This window comes from Motacilla alba, chromosome 8, assembly GCF_015832195.1.
Source record: "Motacilla alba alba isolate MOTALB_02 chromosome 8, Motacilla_alba_V1.0_pri, whole genome shotgun sequence".
Taxonomy (NCBI): Eukaryota; Metazoa; Chordata; class Aves; order Passeriformes; family Motacillidae; genus Motacilla; species Motacilla alba.
The window spans coordinates 27,500,137-27,512,628 of NC_052023.1; the positions used below are offsets into that span (position 1 = coordinate 27,500,137).

Genomic DNA, 12,492 nt, shown 5'->3' on the forward strand with positions numbered 1-12,492 from the left:
AATTGCCAAAAGACTTCGTGCCTAAATGCCTCCCTAGTTCTCCACAGCAGGAGCACGGCAGAGCAAACAGGAGCATTCTCTTTTCATGCTGCTCAGCCTCTGTTGACATTTGCAGAAACCTGTGGAAGAAACACTTTTAAAGTCACCAACTGTATCAAAGAAATCAGCACCTGGCTAGAAATCACACTACAGAAAGACACGCCTGGGACATAAAGCAGGGCAGGGCTGAGCTCAGGGATTCCGGTCCCTGGTGTGGAGGAATGGCTGGGGGGAGCTGGGAAGACAGCTGGGGAGGTGCTGATCTTGTTTTTCCACAGATTCCTGTTTTATTGGGGACTTGTGCTCCACCTGGAGTCAGGATATTGCAGGCAGGGAGGGCAGGAGCAGCAGCTGCCTGCTCTCTCTGCTGTGCTGGGCGCCGTGTCAGCAGGTCACCGGGGAAGTGACGGATGGAAAGGGCTAAAGGCAGAGAAAAGTTGGGCGTGAACGGGGTGTAATTAATAAATTTATACAGTATATATTCTTTGGAAGTGCTCCAGAACCCTTTTCCACTTTGCGTTTATCACTTGGCCCACGCGGGACTGGCAGAGATGGTCTCCAGCTGCTGAAAAGGCAGGTGGTGTTTTAAGCAGCAACAGCAAAAGGCAGCTCAGGCCTGGTTTGGGATTCCAGTCGGCGTCTCGTCAAAAGCACCCTGGCATGTTTAACACCTCCAAACCTGCAACGTGCTGGTTTTGTCTGATGTTTTATTCAACCGGTGGGTCCTGACTCCCCCAATGCAGGGAGATGTGTTTCATTGCTAACTTTTGAAATGAGGAGATTTTTTGAGAGCACATGCTGATGGATGTCCCAAAATTCACAGGTTCAGCTCCTGTTCAGTCTGAAGAGTACTCCTGTGTGGAAATAAGCTGTGCAGCTGAGGGGGTTTCTTAGATATCTGTGAGCCCTTAGGAAACAGCCATTGCAGCCCTCTTTAACTACAGTCTGTGACCTCTGGAAAGTCAATGTCTCCTCTGTGGATTTTCCTTTTAAATGGGACTAAAAAAAATACAAGACTCCTCTTAATAACCCCATCTGGTTTTAAATATTGCTACATTGAAGGAACTGGTCCTGTTCTGTGTGTGGCTCTTTCCTAATGTGTTTTTGTGTCTCCACTGTGGATTTTCCCCGTAGATGGGACAAAAAAATACAAAGATTCCTTACAAGACAAGACTCTTCTTAATAACAGTAGGACATAGAGGTTCTGGAGCAAGTCCAGAGAAGGGCAATGGAGGTGGGGAAGGGTCTGGAGCACAAGTCTGATGAGGAGTAGCTGAGGGAGCTGTGGGGAGCTCAGTCTGGAGAAAAGGAGGCTCAGGGGAGACCTTATCACCCTCTACAGCCACAATCACGGCAGGGCGTAGCCAGGTCAGGCTTTTCACCCAGGCAAAGAGAGACAGGACAAGGGGACACAGTCTCCAGCTACACCAGGAGAGGTTTGAATTGGACTAGGGAGAAATTTCTTCAGTGGTTAGGCATTGCAACAGGCTGCCCAGGGAGGTGGGGACATCACCTGAAGGTGTTTAAGGAAAGACTGGACATAGAACTCGGTGCTCTGGTCTGGCTGACGTCGTGGTGTTGGGTCTTGGGTAGGACTCGATCATCTCAGAGATCTTCTCCGATCGTTTTTGGTTTGGTTTTGTTGGGGTTTTTTGGAGAAGGTAGGGACAGCATCTCTCGACGAGTCCTCCCCAGCCCCGAGGCAGCGGAAAGCCCAGCCCACCTCGGCGCTGAGGGCGGTGTCGAGCCCCCCGAGGCGCAGCAATGGCGGCCCCGGCCGGGCTGAGGGGGCGAGCCGCGGCCCCGCCCCGCCCTCGCGCCCCGAAAGGCGGGAAAGGCGGCGCGCAGGCGCGCGGGGCGGCGGGAGCCATGGCGCCGTGCGTGTGGGAGCGGGGCTGTCCCGGCGTGGCGCCGAGGGGAGCGGGGATGTCTGCGGGGCACGGACACCCTGCGAGGCTGAGGGGCGAAACCCCGCCTTGGGGGTCGCAGGGGTTTCTGCGAGGAGCACTGGCGTCGGCGGTGGGCGGGGTGTCCTCGGGCGGCAGTGTGGACGCGCAGGGTGTCTGCGCTGGCTGAGGTTTAAGGGTGCATTAAACTCCAGGGGTGCTGGCAAGTGAATACAGGGGTTGTTCGTGAGCCTGCTGCCACCTTTTGGGAGCTAAGTGGGGGAAAAGCTAAAATTCCACGTGATTATGAGCAGCTGTGGTACAAGTCGTCACCTGCTTGCTTGTGTTCCCCTTTAGTACAGAGGCATCGAAGCAGGCGCAGCTTATGGAGGTGCTGAAGAAGGAGGTGAGGGCCATGCTGATCGCTGCCAAAGCGGGCTTGACGCCAGAGCAGCTGGAGGAGCAGTACATGGCCATGGTCTGCAAACCTCTCCCTCTGCACGACCTGGGCTTCCAGTCCACCTTGGAGCTGGTGACACAAATGCCTGAAGTTGTCCAAATCTGTTCTTCTAGGAATGGTGCTTTAATCCTCAAAGGTAAGGTTTTGTTTCCAAAGGGGTGGAGGAGTTGTTTGGAGCCTCATACTTGAGTAAAGTGATGTTCAGATGTGCAGAACTGTATGTCACATATCTGTTACTCTGGGTAATTTTTTGTCTTTGATATTTCTTCTTGTATTTTGATCTGTCTTTTAACAATTTTGTACTCTTCCCTCCTAAAAAAAGTCACCCATGCTTCTAGTTATTTTTGTACACTTTTTCACTCTGCACTTGGTTTAGAAAATGACATAACATTTCCCTATGTGTACACTGAAACTGGTTAGTATCACTTTTTCCTGTAAATGCAAACTACAGCAGGAGCCAAAACCAGGGATGGGGCCTCTTGAGAGAAGCTGTGAAGGTTTCTGTTCCTGACCCCATAGGAAGCTTAGCCTGTATCAAAGAACCTTTTTCATTTTCTTTTTGTTTGGGGAAGAGTTGTGACAACAAATAGCAGTTGACAGGAGTTGATTGGGAAGGGTTAAATGGTTGGGGGCTTTTTGAGTGCTACAGTAACACAAGAAAAAGTTGTTTATAAGCTTGGAAAAGACCTGGGCTGATCTCCAGGGAGACCTTTGGGCAGGGGGTGCTCTGTAGTGAGTTTGCTGTGATTCTGCTTTCCCAGCAAAGCTCTCAGGAGCTTGGTTTTTGTTTGTGATCCTGCATCCAAGAATTTGAGCTGCCTTCCTGCCTGGTCTGAATTTCTAGGGATGAGGGTGCAAACTGGTTGCTGGCTTTTAAAAGTAGTTCAGTCCAGTTTGCAAAGGGTGAGATTGCTGGAAATGAGCCATGGTTTAGTGTGAGACAAGTGCTTCTGGAAGGGGTGGGGAGAAGAGGAAAAAAGGAACGAAGAGGAGCTTTGCCAGTGTAGAGCTCTGAATGGTTCATTGTTCTGGTTGTCTGTTTCTTTCTGTTGCAGCCATTGCAGATGACTCCACCAAAGGGATTGCCAAGCTGGTTGCCAACCAGAAAGTAAAGACACGTAAGGCATCAAAGAAAACTGCTACGAAAGCAAATCCTACTTTTCCCACTAAGAACTTTAAAAACCCACAGGGTTTCCAGACTCTGAGTGCTGGGACTCCTGTCCTGCCAGCAATGGTGAAGGCTGAGCTGCAGGACCTGCTGAGCTCCTCGCCACTTCTGCTGGCAGACTTGGACAGGGCCTTCCTCAGACGCTTTGGCCGGGCGTTCCAGTACAGGCAGTACGGATTTTTGTCCGTGCTTGAAGTCCTCAGGAGCATGTCTGATTCCATTGCTGTTGAGCAAACAAAGGCAGGGTCCTTGCTGGTCCTGAGGAAGTACTTGGCAAGCAAGATAGAACAGCAAGAGGTGCCTCAAAGTGAGGCCGAGGAAGAAGAGATGCCCCAAAGTGAAGCTGAGGAGGAAGAGGAGCCTCAAGGGGAGGCTCAGGAAGAAAAGGAGCCTCAAGGGGAGGCTCAGGAAGAAAAGGAGCCTCAAGGGGAGGCTCGGGAAGAAAAGGAGGCTCAGGAAGAAAAGGTGCCTCAAAGTGAGGCTCAGGAAGAGGAGATGCTGCAAGGTGAGGTGGTGTGTATCACTGGAAGCACGTAGCTCTTCCAAGCTCTGTGGCCAAGCAACTGCCTTTCAGGTTTCTGTTTCTGCATCTCCAGTTGCTGCAGAAGTCCTGATTCCCCTGGGCTTTGGCACAGAGGGGCTGTTGAGTGCCACAGAAGCGGCTGTCACGAGGCAGTTGTCTTGGTTAGCAGAGAATTTAACGGGAAGGTTTTTGGCTCTGTTTTGTGGTGTGAGGTGAAAGGAGGGCTGATTAGCCCATTCAGAGTATGGACTTGGTGAATGTGTGTGTAGGACTGGAATTTCTAGTCATTCCAGGTGACAGGGGAAAAAGCTAGAAGGATCTTCTCAATGTCTGCTCGGCAGGCTGCTAAAGCTTTTGCCATACACTTTTTGAGACTGAAGATTTAACACTGGCCTGAAAGGCATGGCCACAGTGTTCCACAAAAGAGACAGGACTGCAGATGCCCTCATCATTCCCATAAAACCCATGGGAGAGGGTGGGTAATCACATACAGTTCCTACCAAATTCACAGCTTTTCCAGGGAAAATACATTTTAGTGTTATTCTGGCAATGGATTGTAACCTTTAGCTGGCTTACAAGAACAAGTGATTCTTGTTTGGTTTTAACTTAAACTGTGAATCCTCATTAATGTGTTGACTGTGAATGCTACAAGTAGTGAGGAAAACAACACCAATGCTTTCAGACTCCCATTTTTTTAATGTTTTCCCTTTCTGCTTAATATGCAACACTGTGTCAGTCCAACAAAGAATAACAGGCAAATAATTGTCTTTGCAGCAGCAGCATCTGCAGCTGAGATGCCTTCTTTGGAACCCACCTGTGAGACAAAGAGCTGCTACCAGGCAGCAGCTCTGATGGATTCAGAGCCAGTGCAAACACAAGCAGTAGATTTGGGTGATCACCTCAAACAGGTAAGTAGCTGGACGAATGATCTGTAGGTTTTTCATGTCGGTTTCAAGGGGTGATACTCTTTTTACTACCTTTGTTTCTGTTGAGTTTGCATTGTTGAGGCACTGCTGCTTCCAAACATTTTTGTACCTGTTTTAGATGTCTCTGGAGGCAAGCAGACTCACAGTGACCTGGTGGATAGCTTTATGTGCCATCCAAAGTCAATCCTTTTTTGGTCTAGAGGTCTGTCAGATCATCCGAGGCCAGTTAAGTGTTATCTTGCTGGTTTACAAGAGTGGTGATACCTTTTGATATAGTTACTTGTAACTGGACTTTGATAACTTTGTTGTGAGACCAGTTCTGTGAAATTTCCCCTGCTGCTGTTGACAGGGCTTCAGTGTCAACCAGTTTGATAGAGCTGGGGAATGTTCCTCAGTGACCTTGATTCCTGCAGTCTCAACTCTGCTATTTGGTAGGAAATTATCATTATTTTGTTTTGTTTAGCAGTGTGATTTTAGAAGGGGCTGGAGAATAGCAGTGCAGAGGCTTTGAACTGCCAAATCTTTTTGGCAGAGTTTGTTTGTCCCTCCTTTATTTTTTTTTCTTTTGAGCATCTTTAGGCCTTCTTTTTCTCAGGAAAATCCTCCTGCTTAGAGTTGTTTCCTCTGCCAAGCTTGTCTTGTAGCTATACCCAGCTTTACAATTGGAGCTTAGAGGTAGGGGAAGAATCCCAAGGGTTCTTCCTGACTTTGGTGTTTTTTTGTACTAATGAGCTTGGAAGCCTGGAGCTATGAGTTGGACTTTGTGTAGAACTTGAGAGATTTTTGGCAGCCTGTTCTGATCCTTTAAATAAATTTTAGTTTGGTGTGATGAGGTCCTCAGGGAATTTCCCTGGGTCAACCACAAGTCTGATTGTGTGAAGGCAATGAAAGAGGGGATACGGTCTAGGTAGCCCCAGATTTTTGTTCCTGGGTATTGCAGAAGGAACCCATTTAAAGATCCTGGCAATACAAGACTTACAAGATGTTTGTACAACTCCTGTTTGTCATGAAGCACCAAGTTTGCTGTTTAGTTTTTAAAAAGCTCTAAAGAGGAGGAAAGCGGTTTAGAATGTGTTTGTTTGGGTGTGCAGGGGACATTTGTTCATCGGGATGCTGAAAGGTAGAGGGGAAAGATGCAACCTGATCCCTGTCCTGCTGCCAGGCATCCTGGAAGTGTTTTCAGGGTCAGATCAGGCACAGGGGCCGAGTCCATCTGCTCAGCTCCAAGAAGGATAAAGAAGACACAGCTGCTGCTCTCAGGAGCTTTTTCTTCCTGCCATGACAGAAGGAAAAGTGTCACCCACACCACTCTTGGCAGCTGCCAGTCCAGCCTGGGGCAAGGAGTCAGCCTCTTTTGGAAGTCATACTTCTTGTAAAGCCTGATTTTTCACTGTGTAAACTTGCTTTATCTTTTTATAGCTTTGTTGCATGTTGTGAGCTTCTTTTCAAGTGCACATCCCCTAAGTCTTTCAAAGAAATGTCTGTTGTCACTAACAATATGTGAGCTAGCATATAAAGCTCACGTGTGCCTTTAACGGTGTGATCTGAAGAGCTTGATGAGAGCAAAATTGTCCCTCAGAAATGCCACCATTCACAGGGACTACACAGAGGAAATTTGTGAAACTGTGAGGGGAAATTTGTGAAATTTGTAAAGGGTTTTTAGATGTGATGCTGCTGCTCAGGCCAGAATTCCCTCAGTTGCCCCTAGACTCAAAAATGTTAACTCACTGTTTAACTCAAATGTTTTAGTCAAAATTTCTAGCTCCAAAAAAAAATTGAAGGGCATTAGGCTTCACTCAGTCTGCAGAAGGAGAGACCAGGGAAGTGGTCACAGCACCAAGCCTGCCAGAATTCAAGAAACATTTGGACAATGCTGTCAGGCACATGGGGGGATTCTTGGGGTGCTCCTTTGCAGGTCTAGAAGCTGGACTTTGGTCTTTGTGTGTGCCTTCTAACTCAGAATATTCTATGATCTGCACCTTTACAAAGTGATTAAGACAGCCACTATTGCAAACCCCCATTGTTTGCAGTTGAATTTAGAGACAGGCAACAGGGAGTATGCTGGAATATGAATTGCCCACGCCTTGCCTGATGTATGATGCAGTCATAATTTGTACTGTGCTCACAATAAGTAAAATTGAAGTGTTTTTGTCTTTAATCATGGAAGGAGGGCTGTCTGCTGGCACAAAAGAAAGCTCTCGAGGCAGTGAAAATAGCTGGTGTTGATTAAGGCTCCCATCCATACTACTTCAAGTGAAATAATGTTTTCAGCAGTCAGAATAATGAAACATTGAAAGCTGCTCGAACAGCTCACTTGTACAAATTTGTCTGAAGTGAGAAAATAACAGAAATTGTAGATTTTGACTGGTTCTGTCTTTGGGAAGTGGCTCTAGTGTGAAAGTGGGATGCATTCATTTCTTCTGTCCCTTCAGAATAATTTTCAGATAGTTTTGCTGGTTCAATCATGTACTTCTTCATGGTCATGGAATATAGAAAAAATATCTTTTCAGTAAAATCCAGCAAAGAGGCGGGTTGGCTTTGGTGTTTGATTTTGTTTTGCTTTTTAGGCAATAGTAATTCACTTTTTTTGTCTAAATATGTGACCTGACTTCAATTCCTCTCCTTTATTCCTTTCAGGAATATGAGCAGGGTATTTTTGTGGCACCCCTCTTAAAACTGGAGGGAAGAAAGAAAGAAAGAGATTGTGAAAATGATTGTTTCTATAACAGGGAAAGTTTTCATCCAAGTTTGCCCAATTTGCTGTGATTCTCTGATATTCAGTAATTCACAAGCCCCCAGGAAAGCAGAACATTTTTTTTAAATTAATGGAAAGGCCAATTATGTGTGTTCAGTGCATGATGAGACATCTGAATGCCACCTCCCACTTATCCCCTTGTAGCATCAAGGTTTTGAGCAGTTTCCACCGGCTCCAGAAATCCCTCCAGATGCTGTTCAGGACAGAAGCCTTTGCAGTTTGCCACCTCTGAAGAGAAGGTGCTTGGTGGGAGTCATCGTGGAATTCGTCGTCTCTCCTAGCCAGTTCTACATCCACGTCTGCAGCACAGAAGCGTCCTATAAACTGCAGGATCTGATGTTTGAGATGAGGTGGGAGCATGCTGTGGCAGTGCAGTGGGCGTTTGTGCTGAGGGAGCAGTGTACCCAGCTCTTGCTGATGATCACTGCTGGCTTCATGACTTGGTGCAGAGATGCTGGTGCTGTCCTGAAACGCTGCTCAAAATGTGCATTCCTTTTAACTAGCAAGCAATAGGTGTGATCGCCAGCCCTTCCTGTGGTTTGTCCATGTCCTAGCAGTTCTGAACTTTGTAAGCCTGGAAGGGTTATGGGAAGGAGCTTGGAGGGTTCCTGTGTCTTGTCTGTGCAGCTGTTGCTAATGTGCTCAGTTAAGGCTTGTACTTCCACCTCCAACACTGCACCAGTACTGCAGAACCTGGTTCATGAGAAATGCTGATATGTCAAGGTAATGGTAAAGAAGTAATGATTAGGATGTCTGTGTTTAGCCTCTGATTAATTCCCTTTAACTAACTTTTTGTCGGACCCCAAGAGTGTTGTTCAAATGTTAAAAGTTTGGGGTTGCAATTTGATTCCCATTTCAGTTTTAAATGCAGCAGAACAGAGATATAAAGGATCTACTGAAACAACTCCTGAAAATTCATGTCATGGGGGCTGTAAAAAGTCAGGATTCTTTTGATGCCCCATATATTTCTCCTTGTTCATCTCCTGCATCCTCCTAAGGCTGGTTTCTCTCTGTCATCTTTTACAGACACGTTTACTCACATAAAGTTGCTTCTGATAAATACATCATGCCTGAGTCTGCAGTGCGGCCTGGGCAGCTCTGCTGTGTCATGGTCTCCAAGTGGTGGTACCGTGTGATCATCCACCGTGTGGTCAATGACCACGAGGTAGAGGTGTTCTATGCCGACTATGGACACCTCCAAATTGTCCAGAAGTCTTGGCTGAGATTCCTCAAGTAAGTGAATTACCCACGGGCAGCAGAATTGCATAACAGCTGAGGTTGGATTAGGGTTCTGGAAGTCATCCTGTCCAAGCTCCCTGCTGAAGTGGGGCTGTCTAGAACAGGCTGCCCAGGACCATGCTGAGATGGTTTTTGAAATGTTTCCAAGGGTGACAATTCCATGACCTCTCTGGGCAACCCATTCCAGTCCTTGGTCACTCTCCTGGTAAAAATGACACTTTCCAGCTGGTCCACCCTGTGCTGATGCTTGGTGTTGTTGTTCCCCGAGTGCAGGACTTTGTTGAACTTGGTGATGTTCCTGTCTGTTCATTTCTCTGTCCTGTCAAGATCTATCTGGATGGCAACCTGACCCTCTAGGGCATCAGCCCAGTTTTGTGTCCTCAGCAGACTGAGGGTAGACTCTCCCCCATCCCCCAGGTTGATAATGAAGACATTGAGCAGTACTGGACCCAGCACTGGCCCCTGGGGTACACTGCTAAATCCTTTCCTGTGTCTGCCTTCACTCTTCAGTCTGTCCCCTTGCTGCTGTCTGTCACCTCAGGGCACGCTCCCTAATGCTCCTTCCTGGCTTGCCTGAATGGATGTGCACATTCTCCTGAAGGCACATCCCCCAGGTAGCACTTGTTTGCAATGTCAGAGGTACTTTTTCCCTGCAGTTCAACACATTTTCCGTGTTTGTGTCTTCCCCCTCGTTTGCCTCTCCTTGTGCCTGGCTGTTGGCATTCTTTGGTTCAAAAGTCAAGGTTCTCTATTTGTAACTTTGTCTCCACAAAGGGTTTGGATGGGAAGGTGCTTGGGCCAGGGAATGCATGAGGGACCAGTTGTTATTGCTGGTTTTGCTGTGACTATTCTCTGGTTATGGAGTGCTTTCTGAAACTGCTGTTGGGTTTTAGTCATGAGTGCACAATCCAGTGTAGGCTTCTGCATTCCTAAACTGGTAGTAAAACCCAGAAGAAGAGGAAGTTCTGCTCTTCTGCTGATTTATCCCTGCTTTTGCTGTAATGGTTTTGCTTTGTATTTTAGGTGGCACTACTTGAAGCTCCCTGCTCAGGCCATCCCGTGTTCCTTGGCATGGGTTAAACCCGTGGAGGTAGGTGTCCACATGCAGTTTTCTTTCTTGACATCTGTAGAGGAGTTAGCAAGTAGAGGTTGTCTTTTTCTCCTGCCAAGGGCAAACATTTGGATGAAGTCAGGTGCTGTTGATATTTACAGCAGAATTAGTGCTGCCATGTTCAGCAGAGTGTGCTGGGTGAGTGTCTGCTCTACAAGCAATCACCCTCTCAGTGCTTTCCTTGCCATCAGAGCATTCTTGCTTATATTCCTGCAGAAACAGATGGCTACTGTTAAGCAGCGCAGCAAACTTTTTCCTCTCCCTGCCAGTAGTTCCCCAAGGTCCTTCTGAAGCCTTGGTAGCTCCAAGCCTCTGTTTTAAAATCTCATTCTGTAACAGAGCTTTAAGTGAGTTGGGTAGATGGCAGTTAGCACAGCCAGAGTTACAGAGGTCATAAGGAAGTTTCCTTATGATGGGAAACTTCTTGGTCAAGAAGCCTGAGAAGTACAATCTCTGAAGGAAAGCAGGTGAGCAGAGTTGCTGCCTGTGTGTTTTTAAGGATGTTGCTTTTAAAAAGTTCTTTCCCCCGGGTTTTGAGGGTTAATCACAGTTTTGCTTGTGGTGAGGCTTAGCAGCATCTTACTAACATTTGATACTTTTAATGTTTGTAAAGTCTTGTGATTCCAGGAATTTAAAAAAACCAAAACTCAACAAACAACTGCATTTTGGGCAATTGGGATAAAATCACTGGTGAATGCCATGGAACTATGTTTGGAAGTAGGTATTTAGGGTGAAAGGGCATTCCCAGGGTAATGAGAATTGCAGGCTTTGGGGAAGTTTGGTTTAGTTTCATACTGGGAAACTTGTCTGCTTGACTTTCCTGTATTTGTCACTCGCCTAGCCTAGCTCAGCTGGCTTTTGACAAGTGCCCACCACAAGGAAAAGTCTCAGGTGGTGGATATTGGTCTGTTTATGGTAACTTTACATTGTTTCCTCTTCAGGGTACGTGGTCCAGTGCAGCAGTTCTCCTGTTCAAGCATCTCTGTCGCTTCAAGGAGCTTGTGGGCATCGTGGATGAATATGTGAATGGTGTTCTGTACCTCTTCCTGTGTGACACATCCACCAAGGAGGATGTCTACTTCCACTCTGTCCTGAGGGATATGGGATATGCTGATGTCTGTCGGGAGAACATCCCTTCCCAGGTCAGGGAGGCCAATGCTGCTGAAAGGAAGGGGAAGGGAAGGATCCCTGCTTGGGTGCCTGTAAATGGGATGATTCTTACCTTGAAGCAAGTGGTTTTGTGAAGAGCAAAGCTGGTATTCCCTGCTTTCCTGTAGCTTTTCATTTTGTGACTGCATGCCAGTGTCTAACTCTATGTGGAGATCTTGCTTTTTGGTTAAGGTGGAGTCTGATGGTACAGCAGAGATACTCTGTTTAGTAGAACAAACTGTTTTCAGCCTGTCTTCTAGCAATGGATTAAAAGTTGATCTGGAAATGGTTTTGGTTTACAAACTGTCATATTTTGCCAGTGGAATGTACAGTGCTGGATGGAATAACCGTGGTAATTGCCTATTGTCACACCTGTTGTAAGCCAGGTCATTTGTGCTTTGGGCTTACCTGTGGCATTGTTTGCATGTCTCAGCTCAGTTCCAGTAAGAGCTGTGTGGATTATGCAACCCCTTGGAAAGGTACTGCCATAATTTTATATTTCAGCAGAAAGCTGAGTTTTACAGCCTGGAGTGCTTCTGTCTGTTTTATTCAGCAGATGCAGAATGCATGTTCTGGCAGGATTAGATCCTGTGATGGTATCTTTGCATGTGTAGGCCCAGTCCTGGGGGAGAGGGGCATTGCTGAGAAATTTTGCTGCTGGCAAAAGAGGAGTTGATTTTCTTAATAAGGCCATTTCTGCAAGAATTTGGAGCTAACTCTTGGATGTTGTGCACCTTCATCCATTTACTGACCTGTTAGAGATTTGCTGCATCCTTTTATTCTCTGTGGTAATTACAATGTAGAGTTTTTTTACTGTTCTGGCATGGTTTTCATTTGTTCTAGGAATTTGAGGAACTGAATCCTTCAGCCTTGTATGTTCAGCCCAGTGGAAAGCAGGAGAATGCTGAAGTGGTGCAGCCAGACCTTCGCTTGCAGCAACAGTCTCGAGATGCAGACAGTGAAACAGCAACCTTGAAGCTGAATGGGGCTCAGCTGTGACCAGGTGAGAGTTTGGCACAGCTGTCATTCCACGAAGTCATCCCCAGGGCTCAGCAGATGTGTCTTCTTTTAGTCCCATGGAAGCTTTCTGTGGAGTTGGTTTTCTGCTTATAAAAAGCAAGCAGAAACCTAATATGAGAACTGTTATTTATGTGGACCATAAATACCTTTCTAGCTGCCTGTCCTCTGATCCCTTTGCAGACTTCGGGGAGTCCGTGTGCTCCCTCTGACCTCCCC

General features: G+C 46.9%; 1 protein-coding gene across 1 annotated transcript; it reads left to right on the forward strand.

Annotated features, from left to right (window-relative positions):
• Positions 1-1,803: 1,803 nt before the first annotated feature.
• TDRD5 (tudor domain containing 5) lies at positions 1,804-12,255 on the forward strand. The gene is made up of 9 exons (XM_038143692.1): positions 1,804-1,916; positions 2,283-2,521; positions 3,441-3,890; positions 4,857-4,984; positions 7,902-8,107; positions 8,784-8,990; positions 10,020-10,086; positions 11,049-11,249; positions 12,100-12,255. The coding sequence occupies exons 1-9, from the start codon at positions 1,804-1,806 to the stop codon at positions 12,253-12,255; spliced, it is 1,767 nt and encodes a 588-aa protein (XP_037999620.1).
• The last annotated feature ends 237 nt before the right edge of the window (positions 12,256-12,492 follow it).

Bases quoted from the DNA above. Each gene is read 5' to 3' on its own strand.
- TDRD5 (XM_038143692.1), top strand. From the start codon at position 1,804: ATGGCGGCCCCGGCCGGGCTGAGGGGGCGAGCCGCGGCCCCGCCCCGC. The intron at 1,917-2,282 runs GTGCGTGTGGGA...GTTCCCCTTTAG, and splicing joins GCGGCGGGAGCCATGGCGCC to TACAGAGGCATCGAAGCAGG. The intron at 8,108-8,783 runs GTGGGAGCATGC...CATCTTTTACAG, and splicing joins GATCTGATGTTTGAGATGAG to ACACGTTTACTCACATAAAG.